The sequence below is a fragment of the Ranitomeya imitator genome, chromosome 8 (assembly GCF_032444005.1).
Source record: "Ranitomeya imitator isolate aRanImi1 chromosome 8, aRanImi1.pri, whole genome shotgun sequence".
NCBI lineage: Eukaryota > Metazoa > Chordata > Amphibia > Anura > Dendrobatidae > Ranitomeya > Ranitomeya imitator.
Window position 1 is genome coordinate 179,476,097 of NC_091289.1, and position 18,051 is coordinate 179,494,147.

The 18,051-nt window shown below is 50.7% G+C and overlaps 2 protein-coding genes across 5 annotated transcripts; one reads left to right on the top strand and one right to left on the bottom strand.

The window, feature by feature from the left end:
• Positions 1–219: 219 nt before the first annotated feature.
• On the bottom strand, positions 220–5,520 carry MMACHC (metabolism of cobalamin associated C). Its single transcript, XM_069738011.1, has 4 exons — positions 5,388–5,520; positions 3,980–4,174; positions 3,616–3,768; positions 220–863 (listed from the first exon to the last, which is right to left on the bottom strand). The coding sequence occupies exons 1-4, from the start codon at positions 5,466–5,468 to the stop codon at positions 552–554; spliced, it is 741 nt and encodes a 246-aa protein (XP_069594112.1). The 5' UTR covers positions 5,469–5,520; the 3' UTR covers positions 220–551.
• Positions 5,521–5,585: 65 nt separating this feature from the next.
• CCDC159 (coiled-coil domain containing 159) lies at positions 5,586–13,315 on the top strand. Of its 4 annotated transcripts, none has more exons than XM_069738013.1 (12): positions 5,586–5,719; positions 6,020–6,125; positions 8,585–8,618; positions 9,018–9,181; positions 9,945–10,026; positions 10,255–10,450; positions 10,521–10,588; positions 10,675–10,751; positions 10,830–10,930; positions 11,018–11,094; positions 11,456–11,608; positions 12,100–13,315. In XM_069738013.1, the coding sequence occupies exons 2-12, from the start codon at positions 6,060–6,062 to the stop codon at positions 12,219–12,221; spliced, it is 1,140 nt and encodes a 379-aa protein (XP_069594114.1). In that variant the 5' UTR covers positions 5,586–5,719; positions 6,020–6,059; the 3' UTR covers positions 12,222–13,315. The 4 variants fall into 4 exon arrangements, with proteins under 4 accessions (XP_069594114.1, XP_069594113.1, XP_069594116.1 ...); XM_069738012.1 differs by having other exon boundaries at positions 5,595–5,719; positions 9,015–9,181; XM_069738015.1 differs by having other exon boundaries at positions 5,636–5,719; positions 8,585–8,629.
• The last annotated feature ends 4,736 nt before the right edge of the window (positions 13,316–18,051 follow it).

Genomic DNA, 18,051 nt, shown 5'->3' on the forward strand with positions numbered 1-18,051 from the left:
TGACCGGACTGGTGCCAAAGGGTTATGATGGCAGATGGGGCCCGCTGAAGACCCCTAGTACTGCCATATTGACTGACATGTGGCTGAATGGATCCTTTATTTTCCTGAAGGGGAGCGGGGGGGTTCTTCCCGGTCAATCCCTCCCCCAATATTCAGACCCCATGTACCTTACGCTGACATTCCCTCACGTGAACTTGTGACAAACCTGAAGATAACGTGTCAATTTTTTTTCTTTATTAGATTCATTACAAAAATAAAGTTTCCATCATTAAATAAAATTTTCCCCAAAGTTTAATAAATAATCAATAAAGTCGCAAAATAAATAAAAAAAAAAATAAAAAAGGAGTTTTAGGAAAAAGAAAATCAAGAAATTACAATCCCGGCCCCCGCACCATCGATAAGACCAATAAATAGCTAGTACCATGTAGTGTTAGATCTTCCTGTAATTGCCCAGTACCGGCCCCCCGTACTCATGACCTGGGGCCACAACGTAGACTCAATATAGAGGAGGACTTGGTTGGAAGGGCCCGGTGGTGAAGCAGTCGTCCGTCTCAGCAGGGAGAGATGGGCCGTATCTGACCCCAAAGTCTGAGTAGCTTCAGTCTCTCTGCAGGTGCAGTAGCAAAGTACAAAGTCTGCTCCGCCGAATACTTCTCTTCTGCCGGCAGCACATCCCGATACTTCCCATCTTTCCAGTTAAAGTTGAAGTGTTCTAGGAGACGTATTCTGTCCTCCCTGCTGGGGACACAGTCAATAGGAAGAGTCTGCTCCAAGCCCGGAACCTGGACATCGGCAAACACCAGCACAGCGCGAATGGCGAACCAGCCCCCGAATCGTGGATGAATACAGACGCCGTACATCTTCTGTAGAAGCAAAGAACTCAATGAACGTCTACAGAAAACTAATAACATTTATGATATAAATATAATTCTCTGCAGATTTTAACTATATCATCAGCCCTTGCTCATTTCTATTAGAAATATGTAGTTCCCCATTATGTCCACTAAGTGTCAGTATTGTAGTGTGTTATATGCACACGTACGTGTATAGTGACACCTAGTGGACATAATGAGGAACTTCAAATTTTCTAATAAAAAGTGGAAGCGGTGTTTGCGTAAATAAGACAAAAACTAAGATGGTTTCACCTGTAAGCGACAATAAGTAAGATCGAGCACTGCTTTCTATAAGCAAATATACACTCCACCTCTAAATATAAAGTACAGAACTGACCCTAAACAAAGGCCGGACAGATGAAGTGCAGAAATTCCAGAGAGATTTGAGAATGTTTTCATTGGACTTCGCCCTGAGTCTCCACTAATCTTGGAGGAATGAGAAAAGCCGCTAAACCTGTTTCCAGAGAACCAAGAGCGATGCCTCCCAGCGTGGACCCTCTCCCCCATCAATAATATCAGGTCTTCTCCATTCTTGTCTCTGTTATTGACATACTCCCCCCAAATCCAAGAAGTTCTGCAGCAGCTGGGGCAATTTATAATTTACACCCCTGCTGCAGAACATCATCAGTGACAGCTGTAATCCCTGTGGAGTAATATTAGGTCATGCATCCCACCATACGGCACATGACCCGTAGTCCGGCCTGCGGAGCCCAGAGCTGGAAATCTCCGCTTCTATCCGGTGTCATTCCTGACAGGTAATGATCAGAGACCCTCAGTCCCTCCTCCTGACGGGTAATGATCAGAGACCCTCAGTCCCTCCTCCTGACGGGTAATGATCAGAGACCCTCAGTCCCTCCTCCTGACGGGTAATGATCAGAGACCCTCAGTCCCTCCTCCTGACGGGTAATGATCAGAGACCCCCAGTAACTCCTCCTGACGGGTAATGATCAGAGACCCCCAGTCCCTCCTCCTGACGGGTAATGATCAGAGACCCTCAGTCCCTCCTCCTGATGGGTAATGATCAGAGACCCTCAGTCCCTCCTCCCAGAGACCCCCAGTCACTCCTGACATGTAATGATCAGAGACCCTCAGTCCCTCCTCCTGACGGGTAATGATCAGAGACCCTCAGTCCCGCCTCCTGACCGGTAATGATCAGAGACCTCCAGTCCCTCCTCCTGACGGGTAATGATCAGAGACCTCCAGTCCCTCCTCCTGACGGGTAATGATCAGAGACCCCCAGTCCCTCCTCCTGACGGGTAATGATCAGAGACCCTCAGTCCCTCCTCCTGACGGGTAAAGATCAGAGACCCTCAGTCCCTCCTCCTGACGGGTAATGATCAGAGACCCCCAGTCCCTCCTCCTGACGGGTAATGAACAGAGACCCTCAGTCACTCCTCCTGACGGGTAAAGATCAGAGACCCTCCTCCTGACGGGTAATGATCAGAGACCTCCAGTCCCTCCTCCTGACGGGTAATTATCAGAGACCCCCAGTCCCTCCTCCTGACGGGTAATGATCAGAGACCCCCAGTCCCTCCTCCTGACGGGTAATGATCAGAGACCCCCAGTCCCTCCTCCTGACGGGTAATAATCAGAGTCCCTCCTCCTGACGGGTAATGATCAGAGACCTCCAGTCCCTCCTCCTGACGGGTAATAATCAGAGACCCCCAGTCCCTCCTCCTGACGGGTAATAATCAGAGTCCCTCCTCCTGACGGGTAATGATCAGAGACCTCCAGTCCCTCCTCCTGACGGGTAATGATCAGAGATCCCCAGTCCCTCCTCCTGACGGGTAATAATCAGAGACCCTCAGTCCCTACTCCTGACCGGTAATGATCAGAGACCTCCAGTCCCTCCTCCTGACGGGTAATGATCAGAAACCCCCAGTCCCTCCTCTTGACGGGTAATGATCAGAGACCCCCAGTCCCTCCTCCTGACGGGTAATGATCAGAGACCCCCAGTCCCTCCTCCTGACGGGTAATGATGAGAGACCCTCAGTCCCTCCTCCTGACGGGTAATGATCAGAGACCCCCAGTCCCTCCTCCTGACGGGTAATGATCAGAGACCCTCAGTCCATCCTCCTGACGGGTAATGATCAGAGACCCTCAGTCCCTCCTCCTGACGGGTAATGATCAGAGACCCTCAGTCCCTCCTCCTGACGGGTAATGATCAGAGACAGTCAGTCCCTCCTCCTGACGGGTAATGATCAGAGACCCCCAGTCCCTCCTCCTGACGGGTAATGATCAGAGACCCCCAGTCCCTCCTCCTGACGGGTAATGATCAAAGACCCCCAGTCACTCCTCCTGACTGGTAATGATCAGAGACCCTCAGTCCCTCCTCCTGGCAGGTAATGATCAGAGACCCTCAGTCCCTCCTCCTGGAAGGTAATGATCAGGGACCATCAGTCCCTCCTCCTAGAAGCCCCATTGGTAATCAGAGACCCTCAGTCCCTCCTCCTGGCAGGTAATGATCAGGCACCCTCACTCCCTCCTCCTAGAAGCCTCACTGGTAATGATCAGAGACCCTCAGTCCCTCCTCCTGGCAGGTAATGATCAGGCACCCTCAGTCCCTCCTCCTAGAAGCCTCACTGGTAATTATCAGAGACCCTCAGTCCCTCCTCCTGGCAGGTAATGATCAGGGACCCTCAGTCCCTCCGCTTGGCAGCCCCACTGACCTGGTAGCTGTGTACACATGGCGATTATTACTGCCCCCTTTGCTGGCACTCACCCTCGCCCCCCAGGGATCCTGCTCCACATCTTTCCTCTGGTAATAGTACGCCCCTCCGGACACGTGCGCCGCCGTCTGCATGAGAACCTTGGGACGCCGATTGGGGTGAAGCTCGTAGTCGTAGATGACGTCAACATCGTGATCGGAAAATCTCTGCGTGGAAAGAACTGAACATTAATCGGAGTCACCTCGACACCATCCAATGTCACAGTATGGCCCCGCCCACGCACAGCAGTAATTATTCAGACCACACCCCCGCTTAGCCAGCTTCATTTACTCCGCCCATGTACAACTGTCTCCATCAAAACCCCGGCCACACCCACCTCTATCCCCCCATGGTATCTGGCGGGGTCTCTGCACCCACCTCCTGCACCAGCGCCATGTGGTAGGACACGCACTGGTCAATCGGGTCTCGGAGACTCTGCAGCTCGTGCTGAGCAAGGAAAGGCTTAAATGACTTCTCAAACATGGAGGGTGCACTCAGCACGACGCACGCCAGCGTGTCCAGAGGGTAGGAGAGGTGGAAGACGGGATCCAGGACGCCATTGTACCAACCGATCTGCATGGAAAACACGAGAGCAAAAGCATCTGGAAGATTACATTACAGGACACAATGAAGCCTCCTACCCACTGAGCCCCATCATCTGTATATCATGTCCAGTCTTGTGCATCCACCTACTGAGCCGCCACAGAGGAGTTTGTTGAGGTATTTTATTAACTGAATCTTCTCGCCCCATCTCTTACCATTGTCCTTAGTCTCTGTCTGTGGGACGCTCTCTAGTCTTTGTCACTGACCCACCAAGTCATACATACTTCATTATTTTACCCACTGATCCCCTCCTCAGACATACTCCTCCAGTCCCTTACCCACTGACCCTCCTCCTAAGGCACATACCTCTAGTACCTTACCCACTGACCCTCCTCCTAAGGCACATACCTCTAGTACCTTACCCACTGACCCTCCTCCTAAGGCACATACCTCTAGTACCTTACCCACTGACCCTCCTCCTAAGGCACATACCTCCAGTCCCTTACCCACTGATCCCCCTCCTCAGACATATACCTCCAGTCCCTTACCCACTGATCCCCCTCCTCAGACATACTCCTCCAGTCCCTTACCCACTGACCCTCCTCCTAAGGCACATACCTCTAGTACCTTACCCACTGACCCTCCTCCTAAGGCACATACCTCTAGTACCTTACCCACTGACCCTCCTCCTAAGGCACATACCTCTAGTACCTACTGATCCTCCTCAGACACACACCGCCTCCAGTTTCTTATCCACTGACCCTTCATTTCAGGAACACACCTTCTAGTCTCTTACCCACTGATCTTCCTCCTCAGACACAAACCTCTCCCAGTTCTTTATCCACTGACCCGCCTTTTCAAACACACCACCACCGTCAGTTTTATCCACCGACTCTCTCCTCAGACATACACCTAGCCCAGTAGCTTACCCACTGATCCCCCCACACACAATTCCAGTGTCTAACCCCCTGACCCTCCCCACTAGTGTTGGATCCTTGCCCCCTAGACTCCTATTCACTGCACCACCTTCTTCATGGCATGACAGCTGTTACATATGTACCAGGGGCTCTTACCCACTGAGCTTCCTCCTAGCTGTTATAACCGATCTCCAGCTGTGGCAGAACTACAAGTGGCAGCAGCAGTACACGTGGATCTGTGGTCTGATGGCTGCGACAGAAGTTATTTTGCCTCTTACTCACTGATCCGCCTCCTCTGACATTCATGTATCGGGATCACCGGTTACCTGGAACGGATACACCTCGAACCCCTGCGACTGTAGCGCCCCCTGCAGCTTCTCCAGGATCTCCACGTGTGCGCCCATCATACCCCCAGTCACCTCCAGCCGCGGCGCCTCATGGGAGCCGTAGTGCGGGGGCGGAGCTGAGGTTACGTAAACAATAACACTGCGTGGAGACTCTTGGGACTTGTAGTTTCATTTTTCGCCCGCTCACTGTACAAGGCCAGCCAGGGAGAACTACACGTCCCGGCGTCCACCGCGGCAGCCGCCGTTACCCGCCGAAGGCAGATTGCTGGTGCCCGGGAGACTGATTGAATGGTTCGAGGTGGAGAACGGAGGTGAGAGGTCGTGAGACCCCACTACGTGTGTGACGCCCCTCACAGGGCCGGTCTGACAGCAATAACCATCATGGGGCGCTGCAGCTGGTGGAGACGGGGGTGTAAGGTCTCTGCTCACTGCACAGCTGAGGTGGCGTTACAGTGAGTCTGTGGGCAAGTTCCCACATCAGCAGCCCTGGCCTGTCTCCTGCTGATGGGCTGTCACAGTGTGTCAGGCTGCTTATAGTCACCTGATACATTGTAACAGACCCTCCGCTGTTCTCTGGGATATTTATAACTATTTCTTTTGTTTTCTCCGAGGATCCCCATCGTTTCCCAGTGAGAACCGACCGCTGGCGACATGAGCTGGGATTCTAAGCTGGACGCCGTCCTCACGGCCGCAGACGACAGCGTGGCGAAGATCAAGGTGAGAGGCCGCGGCGCTGCAGTCTGTCGTCACCGCTGCACCAGTCTGTCGTCACCCGAGCGGTCTGTCGTCACCCGATCGGTCTGTCGTCACCGCTGCGGTCTGTCGTCACCGCTGCACCAGTCTGTCGTCACCGCTGCACCAGTCTGTCGTCACCCGTGTGGTCTGTCGTCACCGCTGCAGTCTGTCGTCACCCGATCGGTCTGTCGTCACCGCTGCGGTCTGTCGTCACCGCTGCACCAGTCTGTCGTCACCGCTGCACCAGTCTGTCGCCACCCGTGTGGTCTGTCGTCACCGCTGCAGTCTGTCGTCACCCGTGCAATCTGTCATCACCCGAGCGGTCTGTCGTCACCCGAGCGGTCTGTCGTCACCGCTGCGGTCTGTCGCACCGCCACACCAGTCTGTCGTCACCGCTGCACCAGTCTGTCGTCACCCGTGTGGTCTGTCGTCACCGCTGCAGTCTGTCGTCACCCGTGCAATCTGTCATCACCCGAGCGGTCTGTCGTCACCGCTGCGGTCTGTCGCACCGCCACACCAGTCTGTCGTCACCGCTGCACCAGTCTGTCGTCACCCGTGTGGTCTGTCGTCACCGCTGCAGTCTGTCGTCACCCGTGCAATCTGTCATCACCCGAGCGGTCTGTCGTCACCCGAGCGGTCTGTCGTCACCGCTGCAGTCTGTCGTCACCGCTGCACCAGTCTGTCGTCACCCGTGTGGTCTGTCGTCACCGCTGCACCAGTCTGTCATCACCCGAGCGGTCTGTCGTCACCCGAGCGGACTGTCGTCACCGCTGCGGTCTGTCGTCACCGCTGCACCAGTCTGTCGTCACCTGTGCAATCTGTCGTCACCCGTGCAATCTGTCGTCACCCGAGCGGACTGTCGTCACCGCTGCACCAGTCTGTCGTCACCCAAGCGGACTGTCGTCACCGCTGCACCAGTCTGTCGTCACCGCTGCACCAGTCTGTCGTCACCGCTGCACCAGTCTGTCGTCACCGCTGCACCAGTCTGTCGTCACCGCTGCACCAGTCTGTCGTCACCGCTGCACCAGTCTGTCGTCACCGCTGCACCAGTCTGTCGTCACCGCTGCACCAGTCTGTCGTCACCGCTGCGGTCTGTCGTCACCGCTGCGGTCTGTCGTCACCGCTGCGGTCTGTCGTCACCGCTGCGGTCTGTCGTCACCGCTGCGGTCTGTCGTCACCGCTGCGGTCTGTCGTCACCGCTGCGGTCTGTCGTCACCGCTGCGGTCTGTCGTCACCGCATTAATCCCTTTCTTACAGGAGCCAGAAGGGTTTAATCTGTTTTTGTGGCATTTGGCATTTTTTTTTTCACGTGATTTATTGGTTAAATAATTGTATATTTCGATGGACTGGACTCTGTAAATATGCAGTGATTGTGAATGTTTTACTTTATTCATCTTGCTTTTAGACAGAGACAATGTGGTGATTGTGTATTTTTTTAACAACTCTTTAGGATTATTGTTGTGTGTGTGTGTGCGTTTTTTATATATATATTTATATATATATATATATATATATATATATATATATATATATATATATATATATATATATATATATATATATATATATATATATCTATCTATCTCTGGCTTAGATGCAGCACTGATGATACCAGACTGGCTCAGAATTTCTTATGATAATGTTATTTACATATATATATATATATAGTGTACTCTTAGCTGAGCTCATCTGATCGCTTTTTGTATATACTCCAGTATTGCCGTACATGGTGGAATCAGTCTGCTATGAAGGCCGGCTTGTGGCGGAGCTTCACAGGAGCCCCATGATGGCGACCGCGGCAGGTTATTGGCACCGCAGTGCGGTCACATCATGGGGGAGGGGGGGTTGGCAAAAGGTACCGAATTGATTGTGCCTGTGATTGACAGCTTGCTCCGATCGCTGCTGTTGGAGGCCGGTGCTGGCTGTATAAGGGTATGTGCACACGTTCAGGAATTTGCGTGTTTTTTCGCTATAAAAAACGCATACACATGCATCCTATCATTTAGAATGCATTCCGCATTTTTTGTGCACATGATGTGTTTTTTTCCGCAAAAAAAAAAAACGCATTCCGGAAAAAGAAGCATCATGTTCATTATTTTTGCGGATTTCCAAACGCAAAATATGTGAAAAAACGCATGCAGAATTCCTGCGGAAAACCTCAGGTTTATCTCAGGAAAATTCTGCATGCATTCCGGACGTGTGCACATACCCTGACACTGCCGCCACCTGCCCTGTTTGGAGAAGGAAAAGTATTGGTGTCAGATATTATAAAAGCCGTGTACATAAGCGCAGTAACCTCCGGGGTCTGCATCTGGGGGTTTCTGGACTCTTCCCGTTATATGTTGTGGAAGTTCCCACGTCCTATAAGAAACCAAACGGCGGCTGCTCCCATGCGTCTGTGACATTACCTGGCACTTCTGACACTCGCCCTTTTTTTGCAGGAGAGGCTGTACACCCGGGGCGACACCAGCAGAGGTAAAACAGAGGTATCGAGCGTACGAGCCCGGCGGCAAATTTACACCCTGTTCTAACCTCGGGATTCACAGCGACGATGGTCGTATTGTCATATTACATTGTAGATTGCTTTCAAGGCCTCTGTTTGCTGTCACTAAACTGGAGCAAATTTATTTTTACATCCAGAAACTGAAAACCTGCCCTGCTCTAGTCCAGCTGAGGGTTTGTTACAGTGTACCAGTGTAGACAGTAACACATCAGCAGCACAAATATATTTATAACAGAAGGACAGGATTTCATCTTTGGGGTGTAAACATGTTCCTATTCCCTGACAGCAAGCGGAGAACTGGCAGATGCAGCACTGATGATACCAGACTGTCTCAGAATTTCTTACGATAATGTTATTTTTATTTTTAGCAGATTTTTGCTATGATTCAACTCCTGTACGAAGATCAGTCCAGTATGAGTACAGGTCCGAAATGAAACCCGCCTCCCCGTGCGCCCCTTCTGCCTACACGCACCCCGCGCCGGTGTCCTCTGAAGACCTGGTCAATCTGAGCAGTCAGCTGCTGTCACAGGCCAAGGTATGATGTCCTCACCCCATTATAGTCATCACAAGTGGGAACTCGGCGGATTTGGTTTCGGAAAGGGCTAATATGCGAAAGTTACCGCAGCCCTTATTTGCATCCCAGTGGTCCGACCTCCACAGATCCAACATGGGAACAGCGGATTCCTTATGCCTGAACTGCAGCAGCAAAAATCACAGTTCGGCTCCATCATTTCAGCGTTTCAGGGACTATCCGGGGACCAGCCTCCAGGATTAGTCACCTGAACCACATGGTTCCCGCGCAGCTTTTTGTGTGTATGTTGTTTTTTTTTTTTTTAAATGTTGCAGAGTAAACACGCCTGGCTGCAGCGACGGAGCCGGACTGTGATTCTTGATGCCTGAATCTGCGGTCAGGTTCCCTTTAAGCGTTTATTGAGATTCTCCTCTATTCATGGCCTATGCTTAGGATCAGTTTTCAATATCAGATTGATGGAGGTCCGACTCCTGGGACCCCATTTGATCCGCAGACTGAAGGGCCACAGATGCTGAACAGGACAGAGCTGCCCTGAGGTGTAATATCGGGCACAGCCGCGGCCAAATGTACCTGGTAAAGCGGATACCACCTGCGATGGCGCATGACAGCCCCGTCTGTTACAAGTCAGCCCCCATTAATTAATTTTCCTACGGTTTGGCCACAACACTATAGTCGTACATAATTCAGGCTGGATGTGACCACCGAGGGGCGCTCTCCCTGCCCATACAGCTGCTGATGATGTGCTTTGTCTCCTTCTTCCCGTCAGATGATCACTTCCTTGCATCAAGCCATTGGCCGTCTGGAGCGAGACCGCGACTTTCATATCCAGCGGATACAGAGCCTGGAAGGTAGGAGCCGAGGATTACCGCATGAGCTTATAATGGTCCGATACGATCATCATTGATTCTGTCTGCTAAGTCTCCCATCGCTGGATCTGCTGCACTATTGGTTGCTCCTTTTGCAATGGATGAGATGCCCAGTAGGAGGGTGCAGCGCTGGCCATGGATGTGGCCTGTCCCGTACATTGCTACCCTCGGTATGAGTGACAGTAATGTTCCCCTCTCCCCATTGTACAGATGAGGTGCAGCGACTAGAAGCCTCGCGGGGTCTGGATGTGACCGAGTCTGTGCTGCAGAGGAAGATGGACAGCATGCGGCAGGAACTGTCCAGCGAACTGCGCCACCTGGAGGCCAGAGTGAGGGATTCCACCACCTGCGGGTCGAGCCCCTCGCTGCGCTCAGCCGTCAGCATCTCGCAGGAGATGAACGAAACGTAAGTAAAGCTGCAGTCCTCTCTCCGCCATCAGTGTGCGCTTCACGTCAATTATTCTTCTTACTTGCAGCAAGAGGCTGATGTGTAAGGAGTTCGAAAGTCTCCGGCGAGACAGCGACTACACGCGCCAAAGACTACGTGAGTGACTTCTGCAGGGAGAGGGGGTCCGAGATTTATCGCAATACCCTGGTAACCTTCCACCACTTATTACTTCTCTGTAAAAGGCCGACAAGAAGACGACTTGCGACAACACATCACAGACGGGCAGGAGCTGCTGCGGACGCAAGAGAAACACAGCGCGGTAGGTGGCGGAGCAGGACACGGTGGCTGCGTCCGCTAATCGCTGCCGGGCATGTGTAACGTCTGTAATCTTCCCCAGGCGCTGGAGAGAATACAGAGCAGCCATCAAGTGCAGACCCAGGAGCTGGAGCGGGCACGATCAGATACACAGAGAGCGCAACGAGAGATCGTGCAGCTCAGGTACTGGCCGTATCCGAAAGCCCACCACCATGGAGCGTTACCATTATCTAAGACCTCTTCTACTCCTCCTGTGTGCCTAATCCACAGATCAGCAATGGGCGACCTGCTGGATGATGTGAGAATCCTGGAGGGGAAAGTTCACAGAGCAAGCAGTGCGCAGCCCGGTCAGTACAAGCCCAGCCACAGCAGGTTATAACAGCTAGTGTAATACGACGTATATCTAGGGAGCACTGATGTCACCAGTGATGTATGATCTGACCTGTATCTATAGGTGATGTCACACCTGTAATATTATCACTTGTACCTAAAGAGTGGTGTATAATATGACTTATTGTATATCTGGAAAGTGGTGATATCACCCCCCTTTGTAATGTAACTTATTCCTGGAGAGCTGTGATGTCACCTCCAGGATGTAAAACACAGGCGATGACATCACTGCTCTCCAGATCTAACCTGTATCTTGAGCGCTGTGATGTCATCTGCTGTTCAATATAGACTTTTACCGCTCTACTTAATTCTCTACAGATCACAGACGCTGCAGGCAGAGCCGGGAACTCAGCAGGTCCGTTTCATCATCTTCTGCGGATGATGACTACTCGCAGATCAGCCTGGCCGACATCAGCTCTGAGGACACGTCGTACAGCCTCGGAGCCGCTGCCGCTGCTACGGTTTCTAGAGGTAATCGCCCCTTTCTCTTCATGTCCTGGATCTTGCACAGTGGACATTTCCTTCTCTACAACCCCCATCATAGGTTACAGACCGCTACCCTAAGGCAATATCCACCTCTAGAATAAACTTGGGAGATAAAATAATCAGGAGGATGAGTTTTCTGTTCTATTTACTGATAGGAATAAGAGATCTTTAAAAAAAAATATGAGAAATGAAAACCCCAGATTACCAGAACTTTTCATTATACATGGTTTAAAAGTGTCCTGCCACTAGGGGGAGCTCTCCAATGATGGACTTCAATAGCTGTGTGCAGTGAGCTCCCCCTGGTAGTGGCTGGTAGTTTTGTGCATCTGGAAGCAACATTAAAGTCTATCAAGTGATTATCGCTGAATTACACAACATCTGAAATGATCGCATTGATGTTGTTGTCCGTAATGATTTGCGTAGAACAGAAATCCCATCACATTCTTAGAATTTTTTTTATTATTTGCCTCCTGCAGAGTCCAGAGAAAAATCCGGCACAAGCAGAGAAGGAAGGAGCCGGAGCGAGCATGACCTCAGCGACCATGACCTGGGTGAACTTTCAGACAGCGCCCCTGAGCTAAATTTCAGTGACCTCTGAAAGTTAGGAGGAACCAAAGGCGATAAATTAGGCCCTAAAATGTTAGCAAGATGATGGCTGACTGCGAGCGGAGAGACGGGTAGAGATATATATAATTATGCAGAATGAGGGGATGTGCACACGTAGTTTTGAGCTCTGCTGATTTTTCCGCAGCGGATTTGAGAAATCCGCAGGTAAAAGGCACTGCGTTTTACCTGCGTTTTACCTACGGATTCCTATTATGGAGCAGATGTAAACCGCTGCGGAATATGCATAAAGAATTGACATGCTGCGGAATGTAACCCGCAGCGTTTCCGCGCGTTTTTTTCCGCAGCATGGGCACTGCGGATTGCGTTTTCCATAGGTTTACATTGTACTGTAAACGCATGGGAAGCTGCTGCGGTCCCGCAAACAAAATCCTCAATGTGTGCACATAGCCTAACACTCCTACTGATCGGGGGTCTTACAAGGGTCTGCAGCCCACCTGTTGTGCTTCCAACCTTACAGACTTTATATACAATTATCAATACAGGGTTGATTGATCCTACAAATACTCTGTGCTGCTCTGTAGTTTGCTCTTACACATGTTTTATATTGATTTTACTATAAAATTGTTTTATATATAATTTTGGGGTATTTTATAATGAAATGCAGAATAATCATCTCTATTTGATGTAATACAAGTTTCCAGAATTTCAGCCTGCAGTATAAAGTATGGAAGTTGTCATTCTGGGAACAATAGAAGCAGCCAGTTTATATGGGGAGGGAGAAAATCTATTTGCTGTACTTTTTTTAATTTTTTTAAACTTCACATCTGAAATATGTCTATGCGAGGGGAAAGTGGATTTATACAGTGAGGATTTGGGTTGCGGTCACGTAAACCTCTGTTCTTTACACTGCAGGCTGCATTCGAACATGGTAAACTAGAGCCTTCACATTGCAGACAGGCTTCTTCATCTAATAATGTGCGCGCTGCTCTGGATGTAGATCAGGTGTGCGATACAATGATGGTGTCCTGTTAGTCTGGACTGAGCAGAGCCGATACTGCGCATACAGGGACATCATCTGTATAGAACAGCTGTGGATGAAGCAATAAATCTTTTGTAGAACTTAAATGTTTTTGAGGCAGTTATTCAGTAAATTATACTTATAGTACTGGCCAAATGTTTTTACACCCTTGTTCTTGCAATGATCCATGTTCTTGTTGGAATGTGCACATCGTAAATTCAGACTGAAGGCAGCAAAACCACAAATGGAGAAAGGGAGTAGAAAAATGTGTGAAAAACTAGAATGTCTTATGTCATGTTCACATGTGGCATTTAATACAAGTTTTTACAGTATGAGATTTCAGAAGTCTCACACTCATGATTGGTCTTTTTCCCTTCCCCATGACCGCACACCTGAGAGAGGGATCTGCCCAGTCAGGACAGGAAACCTACTGAAATAAAAGGGCGGTACCTCTCCCTCGCCTCAGTTGGGTTTCCTGTCCTGATGGGAGCCCTTGTGCTGGAATCACGGTGGTTTTATCTGATGGCTTCCACTCACCCACTCCTGTTGCGGCACTGGAAGAACAGGCAGGGCGCCTGTATGCCGGCCTTCAGGCTGAGGAAGCGCCGGTCGCAGGTCCTGTGGGGCTTTCGCGCACGTGCGGATGTTGGTTCAGCGCAGTCCAGGGTCCTGGGGCTCTTCTGCGGCTGCCATGCCATTCTCTCTCCCCTCTGCTGGCCGCCTTCGGCTCCAGGCCTAGCTTCCGGGTGCGGCACGCTGGGAATGCGTGTGACGTCAGTGCTGCGCGCCAGAACCAAGATGGCGGCGCCCATGTACAGATGCTGGCCAGGATACAGGGCCTTTTTGGCGGTTCCGGGTGGGGTGCAAAGGGGGAGGGGGGGAGAAGCAAAATGACTACCGGATGAGGCGGCGAGCAGGGTGGATCACCCCTTAAAAGGTAGTAGATCCACAGAGTAAGTGCTCACATGTATAAGCTCTTCATGATGGAGGATTGTACGGAGCAGCTGCAAGAACCCTTACCAAGTGCTCTGCCTGGTCACCAGCATACTAAAAGGAGTAGCCGCTCAAGTGGAAGAAGCTGCAGTCGCCCTGACCGGAGGTCGCAGGACTCCTCAGCTTCCAGGAGGGACGTCCGTGCACCTGATCAGCCTCGAATTCCGGTACCTTGATTATCAGCAGGTGGTGATCTTCGTGAATGTCACCTTGGTGGTAATGGGCTATATTTTCTGCTTACTTGCCAGGCGCCAGGGAAGGCTAGTACCAAGTCAAAGAATAAAGAATGTGCCCTCTGTAAAGTCCTGCTAGCAGTCCAGTGGCAGAAAAACCTCTGCGTGGACTGTATTCAAAAGACTATCCAGGATGAATCACCTGAGGCTATGTGCACACATTGCGGATTTGCAAAATCCGCTGCGGTTTTCCATCTGCAGTTTTCTATTGGAGCAGATGGAAAACTGCTGCGGATTCCGCACAAAGAATTGACATGCTGCGGAAAATAAACCGCTGCGTTTCCACGCGTTTTTATCCGCAGCAAGCACACAGTGGTTTTTGTTTTCCATAGGTTAACATGGTACTGTACACCACATGGAAAACTGCTGCGGATCCGCAGTAAAAACCGCAACGTGTGCACATAGCCTGACTTTGCCTCTAGCCTCAGGGCCATGATTTGAGCAGAGGTTAAGGGCTCTTTAAAATCCGTCCTTAAGAAGAGGAGTCGCCAAAGAGCCTATTTCAGATTCTGATGCCTCTCAGTCTGGCGAGGAATATCAGGAGGAACCTCTGTCTCCCTTTCCCTCCTCTTCCATGTCCTCTGGCTCTTCTTCAGATAGTGATGTTGGTGACTGTCCATGCTTATAACTGAAAATACAGATAAACTAGTACAATCAGTCAGGGCTACAATGGGCCTAAAAGATGACGTTCTGTTTGGAGGAGAAAAAGGAAGCGTACTTTCCCAGTAAATGCTAGGGTAAAGGCCCTTATAGAGAAGGAGTGGAAGAAATCTGGTAACCTCCCCTCATCTTCTAAAAGACGGTATCCCTTCGGAGAAGGATTCAGAAGTGTGGGATAAAGTCCCTAAAATTGATGGTGCGGTGGCTAGGTCATCTAAAAAGTCATCCCTACCCTTAGAGGACTCAGGCATGTTAAGAGACCCATTAGACAAGATGCGTTCTTAAAACACACCTGGGAGGCGGTTGCAGGAGATCTAAAACCGGCAATAGCTGGGACATGTTGCACGCTCCCTTATAGTCTGGCTGCAACAAATAGAGCAGGGGTCCCCAACTCCAGTCCTCAAGGCCCACCAACAGGTCATGTTTTCAGGATTTCCTTTGCATTGCACAGGTGATGCAATTATTACCTGGGCAAGACTAAGGAAATCCTGAAAATATGACATGTTGGTGGGCCTTGAGGACTGGAGTTGGGGACCCCTGAAAGAGGATCAATTGAAATCCAAGAGACGAGGTCCTAGCCAATATGGCAATGGTGCAAGGAGCGGCAGCTTTCATAGCAGATTCCTCAGCAGTCTCTGTAAGACTAGGAGCTAGGGCAGCAGGTTCGTCTAATGCAGCTAGACGCGCCTTATGGTTAAAGGGGTGCCCGGGTGACTTGCCCTCTAAAAATAGACTTTGTTCCATCCCGTGTGACGGCAAATTCCTCTTTGGTCAGAAGCTGGAGGACATTTTAGAGAAAGCAGGCGATAGGAAAAAGGGTTTCCCTCGCTTCCCGGTGGATATTAGAAGGCCTTATTTTCAGAGAGGAAAATATAATAGAGGTCGCCCCCCGGGAGATAGAAACTGGGACTTGAGACAAAAAAAAGGATCGGGGTACATGTTTAAGGGACCCTCCACATCAGCAAAAAAGCCCTCTCAATGACGTCAGGCCAGAGGTAGGGGGAAGACTTTTTCCCCCCACCTGGGTAAATAAAAAAAAAATAAAACCCAGCAGAACCCCCCACATAGAGACCCCATTTTGGAAACTACAGCTCTTGACTTCATCTAGGGGTGTAGTGAGCTGTTTAAAATGTGAGGCGCTTCAGAGAATTGTATAATATTAGGCTGAGTGAATGGACAATTACCATTTTTTTTCCCCCCACCAAAGTGTTGCTATAGCCCCAAATTTTTGATTTTCCGCTCATGTTTCTGGAGACATGCACCTGTAAGTTAGGCAGGTTCTCATCACTACAGAAATGTCAACTGCACTTTAGGCACACCGGGGCTCAGAAGGGAGGGAGCATTTGGATGCACTGAATTTTTTTTTTTTTTTTTGGGGGGGAGGGCGCACATTATAAATACCTAGAGCTCTTGTATTAAGTAACGTGGAAGCCCCTATATTTCCAGAAACAGAAGACAGATCCGAGTGGGGACTTTTGTAGCTTGATTGGAAGCCTTTATTTGGACCATTTTACATAAAGTTTGGGATCACATTTATCCGGCGCTCTACGCTGATCACTTTGGGGTTTCCATCTAAATCAGAGTGATGCGAGTCAGATGAAACCTGAGGAATCCATTCACTATCATGAGGCAGCAGAGTTACTCTGGACTGTCTGGCCTCTGTTCAGCAGTGTCCTTTACAGAAGTGCACAAAACTGGCCAACGGCATTTTTATGCAATCCTATAGACAGACACCGCCTGATCACAGGTCCCATGGGAGCTCATATCTGCCTCATTATGGGCACTCTCGGCCGGAGGTTCCATCTGAATCATGTATTTCAGAGATTTGGCTGCTTTCTCACACACTTGCAGATTTTCTCTATCCCCATGATGGCACCACGGAGAGAGGGGTCCGCCCCCAGGGACAGGAAACCTACAGATGAAAAAGGGCGTACCTCTCTCCCACATCAGTTGGTTTCCTGTCCCTGACGGGGAACCTACAGCGACGTACCTGAAGATTCTTCGTGGGATTCCAGGGTGCTGGCCGGTCGGTTCCTGACAGGGGGCGCCCTGTCACGGCTGTGTCCAGCCGGTTTTCTCCCCCCTTTTCTCCGACCCTGAGGGACCACCACGGGGGTCGGCGGGCCCTACGGGTGAGTGTTGCAGGGGAAGGCAGTGAAGAGGATCGAGCCTGCCTTCCCCAAGGAAAAAAAAAAAAAAAGGGGGAGGAAAGAGGCAGGTGACGGCGGTCACCATTACAGCCTCTGCACCGCTAATAGGTGCGTGGGGGTAGCGGCGGCTACGCTACCATTATCAGGAGCCTGGAGGCTAGAGGCAAAGCGCTGCACACACCGCTGAACCGCCGCCCAAACCGGAAGTACGGGCTCGGGCGGAACGTTAGAACGCGCGCACAGGCGTCCCCAATAATATCTTCCCTATAGGACGCCTGTGCCGCGAACCGGAAGTGACGCTCGCGCATGCGCAGATGACCACTTCTGCCGGCGGCAAGTTTAAAAAGCAGCGTCCTCGGTAGAAGAAACGTGGAAAACCCTCTCTTTTGGCAAACGCAGTGCGGAGCCATTATGAGCGGTAAAGAACCACAAGAGGCACAGGAATGTGCACAATCATCACCTGAGGAAGTACTGCGTCCGCGCTCACAACATCAGCGCAAGGGGAACGCTTCATCCCAGCAACGCAGCAGCAGCGGACGCTCAGGGTCACAACGCAGCCGAGTCTCTGGGGGAAATACACGGCCGGCGACGAATCCAGTGGATACAGTCCCGAGGCCAGAGACGGTATCTCTTAGTCGTAAGGGGTGAGTGATCTACGTGAAAGTAATAATGTAATACGAGATTACTTTTTTCTCCTAGGGAAGGAAATGTACAGGCAAATCAAAGCACAAAGTGTGTGCGATATGTTCGGAAGAACTTCCTTCCTCATGGGAAAAAAAGCTATGCGGGCCCTGCATAGAAAAAACC